This window comes from Phaenicophaeus curvirostris, unplaced genomic scaffold, assembly GCF_032191515.1.
Source record: "Phaenicophaeus curvirostris isolate KB17595 unplaced genomic scaffold, BPBGC_Pcur_1.0 scaffold_291, whole genome shotgun sequence".
Taxonomy (NCBI): Eukaryota; Metazoa; Chordata; class Aves; order Cuculiformes; family Cuculidae; genus Phaenicophaeus; species Phaenicophaeus curvirostris.
This window is the reverse complement of record NW_027206903.1, coordinates 80,435-100,136: the sequence shown is the minus strand read 5'-3', so window position 1 is coordinate 100,136 and position 19,702 is coordinate 80,435. Positions and strand designations below refer to the sequence as shown.

The window sequence follows — 19,702 nt, the reverse complement described above, 5'->3', positions numbered from 1 at the left end:
GCACACGGCACCAGTATAACCAGTTCTCCCAGTATACACGGTGCTAGGGGAGAGCCAGAGCGCCCTTGGCAGTGGGGACCATCCCAGTAGAACCAGTAGAACCAGTATAGAAAGCTCAGAGCACCCAGTTTAACCAGTTTACCCAGTTCAACCAGTTCCCCAGCAGGCAGGGCGCCCAGTCCCTGCAGTTCCCATAGCGCACACAGCACCAGTATAACCAGTTCTCCCAGTACACAGGGCGCTGGGGGGAGAGCCAGAGCGCCCTTGGCACTGGGGGACAGTCCCAGTAGAACCAGTAGAACCAGTATAGAAAGCTCAGAGCACCCAGTTTAACCAGTTTAACCAGCTTAACCAGTTCCCCAGCAGGCAAAGCACCCAGTCCCTGCAGTTCCCATAGCGCACACAGCACCAGTATAACCAGTTCTCCCAGTACACACGGCGCTGGGGGAGAGCGGGAGCAGCCTTGGCAGTGGGGACCATCCCAGTATGACCAGTAGAACCAGTATGACCAGTATGACCAGTATAACCGGTGCCCCCCCCCAGGACCCTGCAGAGCGAGGTGAAGCCGGGTGCTGGAGAAGCTGACGCAGGATCAGGACGTGGACGTCAAGTACTTCGCGCAGGAGGCTCTGAGCGGTGAGGGGACAGCGAGGGGGACAGCGAGGGGACACGGGGACATGGGGACAGGGGGATATGGGGACATGGGGACAGGGAGACAGGGGGATATGGGGACAGGGAGACAGGGGGATATGGGGACAGGGGAACAGGGGGATATGGGGACATGGGGACAGGGGGATATGGGGACATGGGGACAGGGAGACAGGGGGACATGGGGACAGGGAGACAGGGGGATATGGGGACAGGGGGACAGGGGGATATGGGGACAGGGAGACAGGGGGATATGGGGACAGGGGAACAGGGGGATATGGGGACAGGGGGATATGGGGACATGGGGACAGGGAGACAGGGGGACATGGGGACAGGGAGACAGGGGGATATGGGGACAGGGGGACAGGGGGATATGGGGACAGGGAGACAGGGGGATATGGGGACAGGGGAACAGGGGGATATGGGGACATGGGGACAGGGGGATATGGGGACATGGGGACAGGGAGACAGGGGGATATGGGGACAGGGAGACAGGGGGATATGGGGACAGGGGAACAGGGGGGATATGGGGGACAGGGGAACAGGGGGATATGGGGACAGGGGGATATGGGGACATGGGGACAGGGGGATATGGGGATATGGGGACAGGGGGACAGGGGGATATGGGGACATGGGGGACAGGGAGACAGGGGGATATGGGGACAGGGGGATATGGGGGACAGGGGGGATATGGGGACATGGGGACAGGGAGACGGGGATATGGGGACAGGGGGACGGGGACATGGGGACATGGGGATATGGGGACAGGGGGTATGGGGACAGGGGGACATGGGGGTATGGGGACAGGGGGACAGGGGGACATGGGGACAGGGGGGACAGGGGGGACATGGGGACAGGGGGATATGGGGACAGGGGGACAGGGGGACAGGGGGATATGGGGACAGGGGGACAGGGGGACAGGACAGGGGGACAGGGGGACAGGGGGATAGGGGGACAGGGGGACACTGAGACCTGTCCCTGTGTCCCCAGTTCTCGCTTTGGCCTGAGCCCCTCGAGGACCCCGCGATGTCACCTCCCGGTGTCCCCGTTAACCCCGTCCCCCCCCCCCCGCCGGTGTCACCTTCATTGTCTTCCCCCCCCCCCCCCCAGCGTTAATTAAAGATAACGAGGTTCTACGGGAACGAAGCGGCTGCTGGTGTCACTGGGTGGGGATGGGGGGGACTGGGAGGCACTGGGAGGGACTGGGATGTACTGGGAGGGACTGGGAGGGGACTGGGAGGGGACTGGGAGGGACTGGGAGGGACTGGGAGGGACTGGGAGGGGACTGGGAGGGACTGGGAGGGGACTGGGAGGGACTGGGAGGGACTGGGGGGGACTGGGGGGGACTGGGGGGGACTGGGAGGGGACTGGGAGGGGACTGGGGGGGACTGGGAGGGGACTGGGAGGGACTGGGAGGGACTGGGAGGGACTGGGGGGGACTGGGGGGGACTGGGAGGGACTGGGAGGACTGGGAGGGGACTGGGAGGGACTGGGAGGGACTGGGAGGGGACTGGGAGGGGACTGGGAGGGACTGGGAGGGGACTGGGAGGGACTGGGAGGGGACTGGGCGGGACTGGGCGGGACTGGGCGGGACTGGGCGGGACTGGGAGGGGACTGGGAGGGACTGGGAGGGACTGGGAGGGAACTGGGAGGGACTGGGAGGGACTGGGAGGGACTGGGAGGGACTGGGAGGGGACTGGGAGGGACTGGGAGGGACTGGGAGGGGACTGGGAGGGGACTGGGAGGGACTGGGAGGGACTGGGAGGGACTGGGAGGGACTGGGAGGGGACTGGGAGGGGACTGGGAGGCACTGGGAGGCACTGGTGTGTACTGGTCTATACTGGGAGGGCAGCACCTGAGGGGGCCCGGATCCCCTTTTCCGCGGGCTTTTCAAGCGGACCGAACCATTTCATAGAAGGCGGCGGGGGTGGGGGGGAACCATTAACCCCCCCAAAACCTTTTCCCCCCGCTTCCACTTTCCCCTCAGGGATTAATGGCGGGTGGGGGGGCACAAATCTACCTCTAAAATGTGGGGGAGAGGCGTTTAAACCCCCTTTTCCCCTCAATTTGCGTTATTTATTCTCTTTATCCCCCCCCCGCGGTCGCCACGATGGTCGCGCCCGCACCTGGGGCTGGAAGCGACCATCTCGTCTCTGGGTGGGGGGGGAGCGGCCTCCCCCCTTCCCGCCCTTCATCATGGCGGCGCCCAGGTGAAGGCGGGAAGAGCCATAAAAGGAAGTGGGCGTGGCCAAGCGCGCGGGGGGGTTATGAATGGGAGGGGGCGTGGCCAGGTGAGTTTATGAATGGGGAAGGGGCGTGGCTTAAGCCCCACCTGGCCACGCCCCCCGCACCTGCCGCCGCCGCCATCATGGCCGCCATGGCGGCCGCGCTCCTGGCGCTGCTGGGTGGGCCCCGGGGGGGGGGTCATTAAGGGGCTGGGGGGGTAATTAACGGGGTAATTAAGGCCGTGGAGGGGCTGGGGGTTAAGGAAGGGGCTGGGGGGGTTAATTAGGGGCTGGGGGGGGGGAATGGAGGGGTAATTAGGGGAGTGGAGGGGTAAATAAGGGGCTGGGGAGGGGGTTGAGGGGGGTAATTAAGGGGGTTGAGGGGTAATTAAGGTTAATTAAGAGGTGTGAGGGGTAATTAAGGGGTTGGGGAGGGGGGTTGGGGGGTAATTAAGGGGTATGAGGGGTAATTAAGGGGTCGGGGAGGGGGTTGAGGGGTTAATTAAGGGGTATGAGGGGTAATTAAGGGGTCGGGGAGGGGGTTGAGGGGTTAATTAAGGGGTTTGAGGGGTAATTAAGGGGTTGGGGAGCGGGTTGAGGGGTAATTAAGGGGCTGGGGAGGGGCTTGAGGGGTAATTAAGGGGTCGGGGAGGGGGTTGAGGGGCTAATTAAGGGGTTTGAGGGGTAATTAAGGGGTTGGGGAGGGGGTTGAGGGGTAATTAAGGGGGTTTCAGGGGTAATTAAGGGGGTTGAGGGGTAATTAAGGGGCTGCGGAGGGGCTTGAGGGGTAATTAAGGGGTTGGGGAGGGAGTTGAGGGGTTAATTAAGGGGTTTGAAGGGTAATTAAGGGGTTGGGGAGGGGGTTGAGGGGGTAATTAAGGGGTTTGAGGGGTAATTAAGGGGTTGGGGAGGGGGGTTGAGGGGCTAATTAAGGGGTTTGAGGGGTAATTAAGGGGCTGAGAGGGGGGGTTGGGGGCTAATTAAGGGGGTTGAGGGGTAATTAAGGGGCTGGGGAGGGGGGTTGAGGGGTAATTAAGGGGTTTGAGGAGTAATTAAGGGGCTGGGGAGGGGGTTGAGGGGTTAATTGAGGGGTTAATTAAGGGGTTTGAGGGGTAATTAAGGGGCTGGGGAGGGGGTAATTAAGGGGGTTGAAGGGTAATTAAGGGGTTGGGGAGGGGGTTGAGGGGTAATTAAGGGGGTTTCAGGGGTAATTAAGGGGGTTGAGGGGTAATTAAGGGGCTGGGGAGGGGGTTGAGGGGGTAATTAAGGGGGTTGAGGAGGAATTGAGGGTTAATTAAGGGGATTGAGGGGTAATTAATGGGTTGGGGAGGGGGTTGAGGGGGTAATTAAGGGATTTGAGGGGTAATTAAGAGGTTTGAGGGGTAATTAAGGGGCTGGGGAGGGGTTTGAGGGGTAATTAAGGGGTTTGAGGGGTAATTAAGGGGTTGGGGTTGAGGGGGTAATTAAGGGGTTTGAGGGGTAATTAAGGGGTTAGGGAGGGGAGTTGAGGGGCTAATTAAGGGGTTTGAGGGGTAATTAAGGGGTTGGGGAGGGGGTTTCAGGGGTAATTAAGGGGGTTTCAGGGTAATTAAGGGGGTTGAGGGGTAATTAAGGGGCTGGGGAGGGGGTTGAGGGGGTAATTAAGGGGGTTGAGGAGGAATTGAGGGTTAATTAAGGGGATTGAGGGGTAATTAATGGGTTGGGGAGGGGGTTGAGGGGGTCATTAAGGGGTTTGAGGGGTAATTAAGGGCTGGGGAGGGGGTTGAGGGGGTAATTAAGGGGTTTGAGGGGTAATTAAGGGGTTGGGGAGGGGGGGTTGAGGGGGTAATTAAGGGGTTTGGGGTAATTAAGGGGTTGGGGAGGGGGTTGAGGGGTAATTAAGGGGTTTGAGGGGAAATTAAGGGGCTGGGGAGGGGGGTTGAGGGGGTAATTAAGGAGTTTGAGGGGTAATTAAGGGGTTGGGGAGGGGTTTGAGGGGGTAATTAAGGGGTTTGAGGGGTAATTAAGGGGCTGGGGAGGGGGTTTCAGGGGTAATTAAGGTGGTTGAGGAGGAATTGAGGGTTAATTAAGGGGATTGAGGGGTGATTAAGGGGTTGGGGAGGGGCTTGAGGGGTAATTAAGGGAGTTGAGGAGCATTTGGGGATTAATTAAGGGGTTTGAGGGGTAATTAAGAGGTTTGAGGGTAATTAAGGGGTTGGGGAGGGGGGGTTGAGGGGGTAATTAAGGGGTTTGGGGTAATTAAGGGGTTGGGGAGGGGGTTGAGGGGTAATTAAGGGGTTTGAGGGGAAATTAAGGGGCTGGGGAGGGGGGTTGAGGGGCTAATTAAGGAGTTTGAGGGGTAATTAAGGGGTTGGGGAGGGGTTTGAGGGGGTAATTAAGGGGTTTGAGGGGTAATTAAGGGGCTGGGGAGGGGGTTTCAGGGGTAATTAAGGTGGTTGAGGAGGAATTGAGGGTTAATTAAGGGGATTGAGGGGTGATTAAGGGGTTGGGGAGGGGCTTGAGGGGTAATTAAGGGAGTTGAGGAGCATTTGGGGATTAATTAAGGGGTTTGAGGGGTAATTAAGAGGTTTGAGGGGTAATTAAGGGGCTGGGAGGGGGGGTTGGGGGTAATTAAGGGGGTTGAGGAGGAACTGAGGGTTAATTAAGAGGTTTGAGGGGTAATTAAGGGGTTGAGGAGGGTGTTGAGGGGGTAATTAAGGGGTTTCAGGGGTAATTAAGGGGCTTGGGGGTATTGGGTGTGGTAATTAAGGGATCTGAGGGGTAATTAAGAGGTTGATTAGGGTCTGGGGGTGAATTGAGGGGGTAATTAGCTGCTGGGGGTAATTAAAGTGCTAGAGAAGGGGATTGAGGGGGTAATTAATGGGCTGGAGGGATAATTAGGGGTGTAATTAAGGGGCTTTAGGGTAATTAAGGACCTAAGGAAGGAGATTGAAGGGTTAATTAAGGGGTTTGAGGGGTAACTGGAGGGCAATTAAGGGAGTTGAGGGGTAATTAAGATGCTGGGGGGTAATTAAGGGGCTGGGGGAGTTAATTAAAGTGCTGGGGAGGGGGATTGAGCGAGTAATTAAGGGGCTGGGGATTAATTGAAGGGGTAATTAGGGGCTGGGGTGTAGCTGGGGGGGCAGAGGGGGTGCTAAAGGGTAATTAGGGGCCTGGGGGTTAATTGAGAGGCTAATTAGTGGGTTTGAGGGGTAATTAGGGGGGCAGTTAGGGGCTGGGGGGAGTAATTAAGGGTCTGGTGGTAATTAGGAGGGTCATTAAGGGGTAATTAAAGGGTTTGGGAGTAATTAAGGGGGTGGGGAGGGGGATTGAGGGGGCAAGGAGGGGCTGGGGATAATTAGGAGGGTAATTAAGAGGCTTGGAGGGTAATTAGGGGGCTTGGAGGGGTAATTAGGGGGCTTGGAGGGGTAATTAGGGGGCTTGAGGGGGTAATTAAGAGCTTGGAGGGATAGTTAAGGGGCTTGAGGGTGTAATTAAGGGGTAATTAAAGGCTTGGAGGGATAATTAAGGGGCTTGATGGGGTAATTAAGGGGTAATTAAAGGCTTGGAGGGATAATTAAGGGCCTGATGCGGTAATTAAGGGGTAATTAAGAGATTGGAGGGATAATTAAGGGGCTTGAGGTGGTAATTAAGGGGCTTGTGGGGATAATTAAGGGGTAATTAAGAACTTGGAGGGATAATTAAGGGGCTTGGGGGGTAATTAAGGGGTAGTTAAGGGGTAATTAAGGGGCTTGAGGGGGTAATTAAGGGGTAATTAAGAGCTTGGAGGGATAATTAAGGAGCTTGAGGAGGTAATTAAGGGGCTTGATGGGGTAATTAAGGGGTGATTAAGAGCTTGGAGGGATAATTAAGGGGCTTGATGGGGTCATTAAGGGGTAATTAAGGGCTTGGAGGGATAATTAAGGAGCTTGACAGGGTAATTAAGGGGTAATTAAGAGCTTGGAGGGATAATTAAGGAGCTTGAGGAGGTAATTAAGGGGCTTGATGGGGTAATTAAGGGGTGATTAAGAGCTTGGAGGGATAATTAAGGGGCTTGAGGGGGTAATTAAGGGGCTTGAGGGGGTAATTAAGGGGTAATTAAGGGCTTGGAGGGATAATTAAGGGGCTTGATGGGGTAATTAAGGGGTAATTAAGGGCTTGGAGGGATAATTAAGGGGCTTGGGGGGTAATTAAGGGGTAGTTAAGGGGTAATTAAGGGGCTTGAGGGGGTAATTAAGGGGTAATTAAGGGCTTGGAGGGATAATTAAGGGGCTTGATGGGGTAATTAAGGGGTAATTAAGGGCTTGGAGGGATAATTAAGGGGCTTGGGGGGTAATTAAGGGGTAGTTAAGGGGTAATTAAGGGGCTTGAGGGGGTAATTAAGGGGTGATTAAGAGCTTGGAGGGATAATTAAGGGGCTTGAGGGGATAATTAAGGGGTAATTAAGGGCTTGGAGGGATAATTAAGGGGCTTGAGGGGGTAATTAAGGGGGCTGGAGGGGTAATTGGGTGACAGGGGGGGACGAAGGGGGACACGGAGCAGGGGGGGTGACAGGGGGTGACAAGGAGGTGACAACGACCAGAGGAGGTGACAATGGGTGATGGTGACAGGTCCCGGGAGGTGACAGGGACCAAGGGGGAGGTGACAATGGGTGACGGTGACAGGTCCTGGGAGGTGACAGGGACCATGAGGAGGTGACAACGACCAGAGGAGGTGACAATGGGTGATGGTGACAGGTCCCAGGAGGTGACAGGGACCAGGGAGAGGTGACAGGGACCAGGGGGAGGTGACAATGGGTGATGGTGACAGGTCCCGGGAGGTGACAGGTCCCAGGAGGTGACAGGGACCAGGGGAAGGTGACAATGGGTGACGGTGACAGGTCCTAGGAGGTGACAGGGACCAGGGGGAGGTGACAGGGACCAGAGGGAGGTGACAATGGGTGATGGTGACAGGTCCCAGGAGGTGACAGGGACCAAGGGGAGGTGACAGAGACCAGAGAGGGGTGACAAGGACCATGAGGAGGTGACAGAGACCAGGGGGAGGTGACAAGGAGACAATGGGAACCAGAGGGAGGTGACAGCTCGCAGGGAGAGGTGACAATGGGTGATGGGGACAAGGACCACGAGGAGGTGACAGGGACCAGGGGGAGGTGACAGGGACCAGGGGGAGGTGACAATGGGTGATGGTGACAGGGACCATGAGGAGGTGACAGGGACCATGAGGAGGTGACAGGGACCAGGGGGAGGTGACAATGGGTGATGGTGACAGGTCCCAGGAGGTGGCAGTGACCAGGGAGAGGTGACAGGGACCAGGGGGAGGTGACAATGGGTGATGGTGACAGGTCCCAGGAGGTGGCAGTGACCAGGGAGAGGTGACAGGGACCAGGGGGAGGTGACAATGGGTGATGGTGGCAGGTGTCAGGAGGTGACAGGGACCAGGGAGAGGTGACAGGGACCAAGGAGAGGTGACAGGGAACACAAGGAGGTGACAGTGACCAGGAGGAGGTGACAATGGGTGATGGTGACAGGTCCTGGGAGGTGACAGAGACCATGAGGAGGTGACAGGGACCAGGGGGAGGTGACAATGGGTGACGGTGACAGGTCCCAGGAGGTGACAGGGACCATGAGGAGGTGACAGGGACCAGGGAGAGGTGACAATGGGTGACGGTGACAGGTCCCAGGAGGTGACAGAGACCAGGGAGAGGTGACAGGGACCAGGGAGAGGTGACAAAGACCAGAGAGGGGTGACAAGGACCACAAGGAGGTGACAGGGGCCAGGGGGAGGTGACAATGGGTGACGGTGACAGGTCCCAGGAGGTGACAGAGACCATGAGGAGGTGACAGGGACCAGGGGGAGGTGACAGCAGGAGCCAGGGAGGTGCCCCCAGGTGCCCCCAGGTGCCCCTGGAGGGGTGTCCCCTGACCCCCCCCCCCTCTCTCTCGGTGTCCCCAGGTCCCGCGGTGGCACTGGAGGTGACGGTGACGGACCCGCGGACGGTGGCTTTGCTCTTCCAGCCCGTGCGGCTGCGCTGCCGCTACCGGACGGTGTCCCCGGAGCCACCACCCATCGTCACCTGGAAGTACAAATCCTTCTGTCCCCAGCGCGGAGCCTTCGGGGACCTCGGAGGGGACCTCGGAGGGGACCTCGGAGGTGGCTTCGGGGACACCGGAGGGGACCCCGGGGGCTCGTGTCCCGACGGAGCCCGCACGGTCCGGGTCGTGGCCACCAAGCAGGGGGACGTGGTCACCCTCGGGGACTTCTACAGGGGACGCAGCGTCACCATCCTGGGAGGTGAGGGTGACAAGGGGACTGGGAGGGACTGGGAGGGGACTGGACATCAGGGTGGGGGTTGGGGACACCTCCAGGGTCTCAGGTGCCACCTCCAGGGTCTCAGGTGCCACCTGCAAGGTCTGAGGTGCCACCTCCAAGGTCTGAGGTGCCACCTCCAAGGTCCGAGGTGCCACCTGAAGGTCCGAGGTGCCACCTCCAGGGTCTGAGGTGCCACCTCCAAGGTCTGAGGTGCCACCTCTAAGGTCTCAGGTGCCACCTCTAGGGTCTGAGGTGCCCCCTGAAGGTCTCAGGTGCCACCTCCAAGCTCTGAGGTGCCACCTCTAGGGTCTCAGGTGCCACCTCCAAGGTCTCAGGTGCCACCTCTAGGGTCTCAGGTGCCACCTCCAAGGTCTGAGGTGCCACCTGAAGGTCTGAGGTGCCACCTCCAAGGTCTGAGGTGCCACCTCCAGGGTCTGAGGTGCCACCTCCAGGGTCTGAGGTGCCACCTGAAGGTCTGAGGTGCCACCTCTAAGGTCTGAGGTGCCACCTCCAAGGTCTGAGGTGCCACCTGAAGGTCTGAGGTGCCACCTCCAAGGTCTGAGGTGCCACCTCCAAGGTCTGAGGTGCCACCTCCAGGGTCTCAGGTGCCACCTCCAAGGTCTCAGGTGCCACCTGAAGGTCTGAGGTGCCACCTCCAGGGTCTGAGGTGCCACCTCCAGGGTCTGAGGTGCCAACTCAAGGTCTGAGGTGCCACCTCCAAGGTCTCAGGTGCCACCTCTAGGGTCTCAGGTGCCACCTCCAAGGTCTGAGGTGACACCTCCAGGGTCTGAGGTGCCCCCTGAAGGTCTCAGGTGCCACCTCCAAGCTCTGAGGTGCCACCTCTAGGGTCTCAGGTGCCACCTCCAAGGTCTCAGGTGCCACCTCTAGGGTCTCAGGTGCCACCTCCAAGGTCTGAGGTGCCACCTGAAGGTCTGAGGTGCCACCTCCAAGGTCTGAGGTGCCACCTGAAGGTCTGAGGTGCCACCTCCAGGGTCTGAGGTGCCACCTGAAGGTCTGAGGTGCCACCTCCAAGGTCTGAGGTGCCACCTGAAGGTCTGAGGTGCCACCTCCAAGGTCTGAGGTGCCACCTCCAGGGTCTCAGGTGCCACCTCCAGGGTCTCAGGTGCCACCTCCAAGGTCTCAGGTGCCACCTGAAGGTCTGAGGTGCCACCTCCAGGGTCTGAGGTGCCACCTGAAGGTCTGAGGTGCCACCTCCAAGGTCTCAGGTTCCACCTCCAAGGTCTGAGGTGCCACCTCCAAGGTCTGAGGTGCCACCTCCAGGGTCTCAGGTGCCACCTCCAAGGTCTCAGGTGCCACCTCCAGGGTCTGAGGTGCCACCTCCAGGGTCTGAGGTGCCACCTGAAGGTCTGAGGTGCCACCTGAAGGTCTGAGGTGACACCTGAAGGTCCGAGGTGCCACCTCCAGGGTCCGAGGTGCCACCTCCAGGGTCTGAGGTGCCACCTCCAGGGTCTCAGGTGCCACCTCCAAGGTCTCAGGTGCCACCTGAAGGTCTGAGGTGCCACCTCCAGGGTCTGAGGTGCCACCTCGGGGTCCTGAGGTGCCACCTGGTGTCCCCAGGGGCGGAGCTGAGCCTGGGCCCGGTGGCCTGGGGGGACAGTGGCCTCTACGTCTGCACCGTCACCTCCCTCAGCGACCTGCAGGGCAACAACGAGGCCCAGGCCCAGCTCATCGTACTGGGTCAGACTGGGGGGGACTGGGAGGGACTGGGAGGGGACTGGGAGGGACTGGGAGGGACTGGGAGGGACTGGGAGGGGACTGGGAGGGACTGGGAGGGGACTGGGAGGGGACTGGGAGGGACTGGGAGGGGACTGGGAGGGACTGGGAGGGGACTGGGAGGGGACTGGGAGGGACTGGGAGGGACTGGGAGGGGACTGGGGGTCACTGGGAGGGACTGGGAGGGGACTGGGGGTCACTGGGAGGGACTGGGAGGGGACTGGGAGGGGACTGGGAGGGGACTGGGAGGGACTGGGAGGGACTGGGGGGCACTGGGAGGGGATTGGGGGGGACTGGGAGGGGACTGGGAGGGGACTGAGAGGGGACTGGGAGGGACTGGGAGGGGACTGGGAGGGACTGGGAGGGACTGGGGGGCACTGGGAGGGGATTGGGGGGGACTGGGAGGGACTGGGAGGGGACTGGGAGGGGACTGGGAGGGACTGGGAGGGGACTGGGAGGGACTGGGAGGGACTGGGAGGGACTGGGGGGCACTGGGAGGGGATTGGGGGGGACTGGGAGGGGACTGGGAGGGACTGGGAGGGACTGGGGGGGACTGGGAGGTGACTGGGAGGGGACTGGGGGTCACTGGGAGGTGGTGGGGGGGGACTGGGGGGGCACTGGGAGGGACTGGGAGGGACTGGGAGGGACTGGGAACATACTGGGAGGCACTGGGCTATACTGGGAGGCACTGGGGGGGACTGGGGGGGCACTGGGAGGGACTGGGAACATACTGGGAGGCACTGGGGGGGCACTGGGGGGGCAGTGGGAGGTATGGGGGGGGGCTATTGGTCTGTACTGGTCCATACTGGTCCGTACTGGTCTATACTGGGAGCCCCTTTCCCCAGGGTCGCTGCCCGAGGCCATCGAGCTGCTCCCGGGGGGGGGAGGGGGAAGCCTCCCAGGTATTTTGGGGGGAAAAAGGGGGATTTTGGGGAAAAGCCTGGGATTTGGGGGGGAAAAAGGGGGATTTGGGGGGGGAAAAAGGGGGTTTGGGGGGGAAAAAGGGGGATTTTGGGGGGGAAAAAGGGGGATTTGGGGGGGAAAAACTGGGATTTGGGGGTGAAAAAGGGGATTTTGGGGTGAAAAAGGGGATTTTTTTGGGGAAAAAGGGGGATTTTGGGGGGGAAAAAGGGGATTTTGGTGTGAAAAGGGGGATTTTGGGGGGGAAAAGGGGGATTTTGGGGGGCAAAAAGGGGGTTTTGGGGTTAAAAAGGGGATTTTGGGGTGAAAAGCTGGGAATTGGGGTGAAAAACTGGGATTTGGGGGTGAAAAAAGGGGGTTTTGGGGTGAAAAAATGGGGATTTTGGGGTGAAATAAGGGGATTTTTGGGGAAAAAGGGGATTTTGGGGTTAAAAAGTGGTTTTTGGGGTGAAATAAGGGGATTTGGGGGTGAAAAGGGGGTTTTGGGGTGAAAAAAGGGGATTTGGGGTGAAAAACTGGGGTTTGGGGGTGAAAAAAGGGGATTTTGGGGTGAAAAGGGGATTTTTGGGTGAAAAAAGGGGATTTGAGGGTGAAAAAGGGGATTTTGGGGGGGAAAAGGGGATTTTGGGGTAAAAAGAGGGGATTTGGGGGGGGAAAAGGGGATTTTGGGGTGAAAAAAGGGGATTTTGGGGTGAAAAAGGGGGATTTTGGGGGGGAAAAGGGGATTTGGGGGGTGAGGGGGGATAAAGGGGTGGGGGAGGAGCTGAGCTGCCCTCCCAGTCCCTCCCAGTCCTTCCCTGGTGGCCCTGGGAGTGGCACTGGGGACACTGGTGACACTGGGATTCCGGGCTCTATAGGGGCTTCCAGGCTCTATAGGGGCTTCCAGGCTCTATAGGGGGTTCAGGGGGGTCCCCCAAGATCCATAGGGGGGTCCTGACCCCCCCATGACCCCCCAGACTGGCTCTTGGTGGCCCTGGGAGTGGCCCTGGTGGCACTGGTGACACTGAGATTCCAGGCTCTATAGGGGTTTCCAGGCTCTATAGGGGCTTCCAGGCTCTATAGGGGGTTCAGGGGGGGTCCCCAAGATCCATAGGGGTCCTGACCCCCCCCGTGACCCCCTAGACTGGCTCTTGGTGGCCCTGGTGGCCCTGGGAGTGGCACTGGGGACACTGGTGGCACTGGGATTCCGGGCTCCATAGGGGCTTCCAGGCTCTATAGGGGGTTCAGGGGGGGTCCCCCAAGATCCATAGGGGGGTCCTGACCCCCCCCTGTGACCCCCCAGACTGGCTCTTCGTGGCCCTGGTGGCCCTGGGGGTGGCCCTGGTGGCCCTGGGGCTGGGGCTCTGCTGGTGCCAGTGCTGTCCCCACACCTGCTGCTGCCTCCTCCGATGTCCCTGCTGTCCCCAACGCTGCTGCTGCCCCGAGGCCCGTGAGTTTCGGGGTCCCCTCGGGGTCCCCCGGGGTCATTGAGGGGGTGACGAGGTCCCTCGGGGTCCCCTTGGGGTCCCCTGGGTCCCCAAATCCCCATTGGGGTCCCCTTGGGGTCCCCAAATCAACTTTGGGGTCCCCCTGGGGGGGGACATTGGGGTCCCCTGGGTCACTTAGGGGGTGATGAGGTCCCTTGGGGTCCCCTTGGGGTCCCCTTAGGTCCCCTGGGTCCCCAAATCAGCCTTGGGGTCCCCTTGGAGGGGGGATATTGTGGTCCCCTGGGGTCACTTAGGGAGTGACAAGGTCCCTTGGGGTCCCCTTGGGGTCCCCTGGGTCCCCAAATCCCTATTGGGGTCCCCTTGGGGTCCCTTAGGGTCCCTTCTAGGTCCCCTGGGTCCCCAAATCCCCCTTGGGGTCCCCTTGGGGTCCCCAAATCAACTTTGGGGTCCCCCTGGGGTGGGACATTGGGGTCCCCTGGGTCACTTAGGGGGTGACAAGGTCCCTTGGGATCCCCTTGGGGTCCCCTGGGTCCCCAAATCAGCCTTGGGGTCCCCTTGGGGGGGGATATTGGGGTCCGCTGGGGTCACTTAGGGGGTGACAGGGCCTCTTGGGGTCCCCAAATCTGCATTGGGATCCCCTTGGGGGGGGATATTGGGGTCCCCTGGGGTCACTTAGGGGGTGACAAGGTCTCTTGGGGTCCCCTTGGGGTCCCCTGGGTCCCCAAATCAGCCTTGGGGTCCCCTTGGGGGGGGATATTGGGGTCCGCTGGGGTCACTTAGGGGGTGACAAGGTCCCTTGGGGTCCCCTGGGTCCCCAAATCAGCCTTGGGGGGGGATATTGGGGTCCCCTGGGGTCACTTAGGGGGTGACAGGGCCTCTTGGGGTCCCCAAATCAGCCTTGGGGTCCCCTTGGAGGGGGATATTTGGGTCCCCTGGGGTCACTTAGGGGGTGACAGGGACTCTTGGGGTCCCCTTGGGGTCCCCCGGGGTCACTTAGGGGGTGACAGGGACTTTTGGGGTCCCCTTGGGGTCCCCTGGGTCCCCAAATCCCTATTGGGGTCCCTGTGGGGTCCCTTAGGGTCCCTTCTAGGTCCCCTGGGTCCCCAAATCCCCCTTGGGGTCCCCTTGGGGTCCCCAAATCAGCCTTGGGGTCCCCTTGGGGGGGACATTGGGGTCCCCTGGGGTCACTTAGGGGGTGACGGGGACTCTTGGGGTCCCCTGGGGGTCCCCGAGTCACCTTTGGGGTCCCCCCCCAGTTTATCTGGCAGGGAAGGCGGCCAAGGCCGGGGTGTACGGCCCCCCCCACCTCGTCCTGCAGCCCCTCGGTGAGCACTGGGAGCACTGGGACGGACTGGGAGGGACTGGGAGGGACTGGGAGGGACTGGGAGGGGACTGGGAGGGACTGGGAGGGACTGGGAGGGACTGGGAGGGACTGGGAGGGGACTGGGAGGGACTGGGAGGGACTGGGAGGGGACTGGGAGGGGACTGGGAGGGGACTGGGAGGGACTGGGAGGGACTGGGAGGGGACTGGGAGGGACTGGGAGGGGACTGGGAGGGGACTGGGAGGGGACTGGGAGGGACTGGGAGGGGACTGGGAGGGACTGGGAGGGGATTCGGGGGGACTGGGAGGGGACTGGGAGGGGACTGGGAGGGACTGGGAGGGGACTGGGAGGGGACTGGGAGGGGACTGGGAGGGACTGGGAGGGACTGGGAGGGGACTGGGAGGGACTGGGAGGGGATTCGGGGGGACTGGGAGGGGACTGGGAGGGACTGGGACGGACTGGGAGGGGATTGGGGGGGACTGGGAGGGGATTGGGAGGGACTGGGAGGGGACTGGGACGGACTGGGAGGGACTGGGAGGGACTGGGGGGGACTGGGAGGGGATTGGGAGGGACTGGGAGGGGACTGGGAGGGACTGGGAGGGACTGGGAGGGACTGGGGGGGGACTGGGAGGGACTGGGAGGGGACTGGGAGGGACTGGGAGGGACTGGGAGGGGACTGGGAGGGACTGGGAGGGACTGGGAGGGACTGGGAGGGGACTGGGAGGGACTGGGAGGGGACTGGGACGGACTGGGACGGACTGGGAGGGACTGGGAAGGGACTGGGACGGACTGGGAGGGACTGGGAGGGACTGGGAGGGGACTGGGATGGCCTGGGCTCTACTGGGAGGTACTGGGTGATACTGGGATGGCACTGGGAGGGACTGGGCCATACTGGGAGGGCACTGGAGGGAATGGGCTCTACTGGGATGATACTGGGATGTACTGGGATGGCACTGGGAGGGACTGGGCTCTACTTGGGAGGGACTGGGACGTACTGGGAGGGGACTGGGAGGGGCTGGGCTCTACTGGGAGGGACTGGGATGGCACTGAGAAGGTCTGAGATGTACTGGGATGGCACTGGGAGGGACTGGGAGGGCACTGGGAGGGACTGGGATGTACTGGGAGGGCACTGGGAGGGACTGGGACATACTGGGATGATACTGGGAGGGACTGGTACGTACTGGGAGGGACTGGACGTACTGGGAGGGCACTGGGAGGGACTGGGATCGCACTGGGAGGGACTGGGAGGGACTGGGCCTTACTGGGAGGGCACTGGGAGGGCACTGGGATGATACTGGGAGGGACTGGGATGGCACTGGGAGGGACTGGGCTCTACTGGGATGATACTGGGAGGGACTGGGATGTACTGGGAGGGACTGGGATGTACTGGGAGGGAACCGCGAGGCGGCGGGCTCTGCCGGGCTGCCCCTGTGCTGGTGTCGGGGCCATACTGGTCCATACTGGTCCATACTGGTGTCCCCGCAGGCAGCAGCCGCAGCTCCCACGTGCCCCTGCTCCGCGACCCCGACGGGAGGAGCCTCCTGACAGGTGGGTCCCCCCCCTCCCAGTCCCTCCCAGTATAGCCCAGTGCCTCCCAGTCCCTCCCAGTCCCCTCCCAGTCCCTCCCAGTCCTCCCAGTCCCCAGTCCCCTCCCAGTCCCCTCCCAGTCCCTCCCAGTCCCCTCCAGTCCCTCCCAGTCCCTCCCAGTCCCCAGTCCCTCCAGTCCCTCCCAGTCCCCTCCCAGTCCCTCCCAGTCCCCTCCCAGTCCCCTCCCAGTCCCCTCCCAGTCCCCTCCCAGTCCCTCCCAGTCCCTCCCAGTCCCTCCCAGTCCCCTCCCAGTCCCCTCCCAGTCCCCTCCCAGTCCCCTCCCAGTCCCCTCCCAGTCCCTCCCAGTCCCTCCCAGTCCCCCATCCCCTCCAGTCCCTCCCAGTCCCTCCCAGTCCCCTCCCAGTCCCTCCCAGTCCCTTCCCAGTCCCTCCCAGTCCCCTCCCAGTCCCCTCCCAGTCCCCTCCCAGTCCCTCCCAGTCCCCTCCCAGTCCCCTCCCAGTCCCCTCCCAGTCCCCTCCCAGTCCCTCCCAGTCCCTCCCAGTCCCTCCCAGTCCCCTCCCAGTCCCTCCCAGTCCCTGGGACTGATACTGCTGGCACTGGTGACACTGGGATTCCAGCCTCTACAGGGGCTTCCAGGCTCTATAGGGGCTTCCAGGCTCTATAGGGGGTTCAGGGGGGGTCCCCCAAGATCCATAGGGGGGTCCTGACCCCCCCGCGACCCCCCAGACTGGTTACTGGTGGCACTGGTGGCACTGGTGACACTGGGATTCCAGCCTCTATAGGGGCTCCCAGGCTCTATAGGGGCTTCCAGGCTCTATAGGGGGTTCAGGGGGGGTCCCCCAGGATCCATAATGGGGTGTGTCGTCCCCCCCTTCTAATTTTTGGGGTCCCCAGGCCCCCCCTCTGCCCCCCCCTCTGTCCTGAGGTACCTGGAGGAGCAGCTGGAGCCCCGGGGGCGCTGGGACCCGCCCCCCCGCACAGGTAATTAACTCCCTAATTAACCCCTTGGGGCAATTAACCCCCCCTTGGGGCAATTACCCCCCCTTGGGGCAATTAACCCCCCTTGGGGCAATTAACCCTCCCTCGGTGCATCAACAAGCCTAATTAACCCCCCCTTGGGGCACCAATAAGCTTAATTAACGCCCCCTTGGGGCAATTACCCCCCCCCTTGGAGCACCAAGATCCCTAATTAACCCCCCCTTGGGGCAATTAACCCCCCCTTGGGGCACCAACAACCCTAATTAACCCCCCCTTGGGGCACCAACAACCCTAATTAACCCCCCCTTGGGGCAATTAACCCCCCCTTGGGGCACCAACAACCCTAATTAACCCCCCTTGGGGCAATTAACCCCCCCTTGGGGCACCAACAAGCCTAATTAACCCCCCTTGGGGCACTAAGAACCCTAATTAACCCCCTCTTGGGGCAATTAACCCCCCCTTGGGGCACCAACAAGCCTAATTAACCCCCCCTTGGGGCAATTAACCCCCCTTGAGGCACCAAGATCCTTAATTACCCCCCTTGGGGCAATTATTTACCCCCCTCCCTCATTATTTCTCCCCCTCCCCCCCCATTTACCCCCCTCCCTCATCAATTACCCCCCCCTAATTAATTACCCCCTCCTCTTGCCCCAGGCCCCCCCCCCAGCGACATCAGCTCCCTCCACGAGGCTGAAGAGGTCGGGGGGGGCCCCCCCCAATTTTTTGGGGGGCCCCCCCCCCGGGGTCGCTGGCGCTCGGAGGAGCTGTTGGGGGCCCCCCCCCCCCAGTCCCGGCCTCGCTCGCGCTCCCGGGACGACGTTTTCGGGGGGACCCCCGCACTCCCCCCCCCCGAGGAAAAAAGAGACGCCCCGGCGCCTCCGCAAGGTTTGGGGGGGTCCTAGAGGGGGTTTGGGGGGGTCCTAGAGGGGTTTTAGGGGGTTTGGGGGGGTCCTAGAGGGGTTTTAGGGGGTTTGGGGGGGTCCTAGAGGGGTTTGGGGGGGGCCTAGAGGGGTTTTAGGGGGTTTGGGGGGTCCTAGAGGGGTTTAGGGGGGGCCTAGAGGGGTTTAGGGGGGGCCTAGAGGGGTTTTAGGGGGGTCCTAGAGGAGTTTGGGGGGGTCCTAGAGGGGTTTAGGGGGGTTCTAGAAGGGTTGGGGGGGTCCTAGAGGGGTTTGGAGGGGTCCTAGAGGGGTTTGGGGGGGTCTAGAGGGGTTTGAGGGGGGCCTAGAGGGGTTTTGGGGGGGTCCTGTAGGGGTTTGGGGGGCGCCTGTAGGGGTTGGGGGGATCATATAGGGGTTTGTGGGGGTCTAGAGGGGTTTGGGGGGGTCCTGTAGGGGTTTAGGGGGGTCCTGTAAGGGTTTGGGGGGTCCTAGAGGGGTTTGGGGGGTCCTAGAGGGGTTTAGGGGGGTCCTGTAGGGGTTGGGGGGGTCATATAGGGGTTTTGGGGGGTCCTGTAGGGGTTTGGGGGGGTCTAGAGGGTTTGGGGGGGTCCTGTAGGGGTTTGGGGGGGTCCTGTAGGGGTTGGGGGGGTCATATAGGGGTTTTGGGGGGGTCCTAGAGGGGTTTGGAGGGGTCCTAGAGGGGTTTGGGGGGGGCCTAGAGGGGCTTGGGGTGTCTAGAGGGGTTTGGGGGGGTCCTGTAGGGGTTTGGGGGGGTCCTAGAGGGGGTTTAGGGGTTTGGGGGGGTCCTAGAGGGGTTTGGGGGGTCCTAGAGGGGTTTGGGGGGCTCCTAGAGGGATTTAGGGGTTTGGGGGGGGTCCTAGAGGGGTTTGGGGGGGTCCTAGAGGGGTTTAGGGGGGTCCTAGAAGGGTTTGGGGGGGTCCTGTAGGGGTTGGGGGGGTCATATAGGGGTTTTGGGGGGGTCCTAGAGGGGTTTGGGGGGGGCCTAGAGGGTTTGGGGGGGGCCTAGAGGGGGTTTGGGGGGGTCCTAGAGGGGTTTAGGGGGGTCCTAGAGGGGTTTTAGGGGGTTTGGGGGGGTCCTAGAGGGGTTTAGGGGGGTCATATAGGGGTTTGGGAGGGTCTAGAGGGGTTTGGGGGGGTCCTGTAGGGGTTGGGGGGGCTCCTAGAGGGGTTTTAGGGGGATTGGGGGGGTCATTAAGTGGTTTGGGGGGGCCTATAGGGGTTTGTGGGGGTCTAGAGGGGATTGGGGGGCTCCTGTAGGGGTTGGGGGGGTCATATAGGGGTTTGGGGGGGTCCTGGAGGGGTTTGGAGGGGGTTTGGGGGAGTCTAGAGGGGTTTTACGTGCTTTGGGGGGGTCCTGTAGGGGTTTAGGGGGGTCCTAGAGGGGTTTGGGGGGGGTCCTAGGGGGGTTTTAGGGGTTTGGGGGGGGTCCTATAGGAGTTTGGGGTCTTTTGGGGGGGTCCTATGGGGGATTTGGGGGGGGTCCTAGAGGGATTTGAGGGGGTCCTATAGGGGTTTGGGGGTCTTATAGGGGTTTGGGGGGTCCTATTGGGGTTTAAGGGGGTTTGGGGGGGGTCTTGAGGGGTTTTAGGGGGTTTGGGGGGGGGTCTTATAGGGGTTTGAGGGGTCTTTAAGGATTGGGGGGCCCTATAGGGGTCTTAGGGGGGTCCTATAGGGGTATAGGGGGGTTATATCGGGGTTTGGGGGTGTCCTAG

At 61.4% G+C, this 19,702-nt stretch overlaps 2 protein-coding genes across 2 annotated transcripts in view; both read left to right on the top strand.

The window, feature by feature from the left end:
- The window catches only part of PPP2R1A (protein phosphatase 2 scaffold subunit Aalpha), a 29,987-nt gene extending 28,197 nt beyond the window's left edge, over nucleotides 1-1,790 (top strand). Inside the window, exons 14-15 of the mRNA XM_069882695.1 lie at nucleotides 544-636; nucleotides 1,639-1,790. Coding sequence (XP_069738796.1) covers nucleotides 544-636; nucleotides 1,639-1,768 — 223 coding nt within the window. The 3' untranslated portion in view covers nucleotides 1,769-1,790. The remainder of the gene's footprint in view (nucleotides 1-543; nucleotides 637-1,638) is intronic.
- A 7,254-nt stretch (nucleotides 1,791-9,044) lies between these two features.
- Nucleotides 9,045-17,785, top strand: LOC138734877 (uncharacterized). The gene is made up of 7 exons (XM_069882698.1): nucleotides 9,045-9,143; nucleotides 10,740-10,859; nucleotides 13,173-13,245; nucleotides 14,500-14,568; nucleotides 16,051-16,113; nucleotides 17,008-17,094; nucleotides 17,746-17,785. Exons 3-7 carry the CDS (start codon nucleotides 13,205-13,207, stop codon nucleotides 17,783-17,785), a joined length of 300 nt encoding a protein of 99 aa, XP_069738799.1. The 5' UTR covers nucleotides 9,045-9,143; nucleotides 10,740-10,859; nucleotides 13,173-13,204.
- Nucleotides 17,786-19,702: the final 1,917 nt, after the last annotated feature.

Excerpts from the sequence above, each read along its gene's own strand:
- LOC138734877 (XM_069882698.1), top strand. The coding sequence starts at position 13,205 with ATGTCCCTGCTGTCCCCAACGCTGCTGCTGCCCCGAGGCCC. Across the intron at positions 14,569-16,050 it reads CCTCGTCCTGCAGCCCCTCG|GCAGCAGCCGCAGCTCCCAC; the intron begins GTGAGCACTGGG and ends GTGTCCCCGCAG. Across the intron at positions 16,114-17,007 it reads CGGGAGGAGCCTCCTGACAG|GCCCCCCCTCTGCCCCCCCC; the intron begins GTGGGTCCCCCC and ends TGGGGTCCCCAG.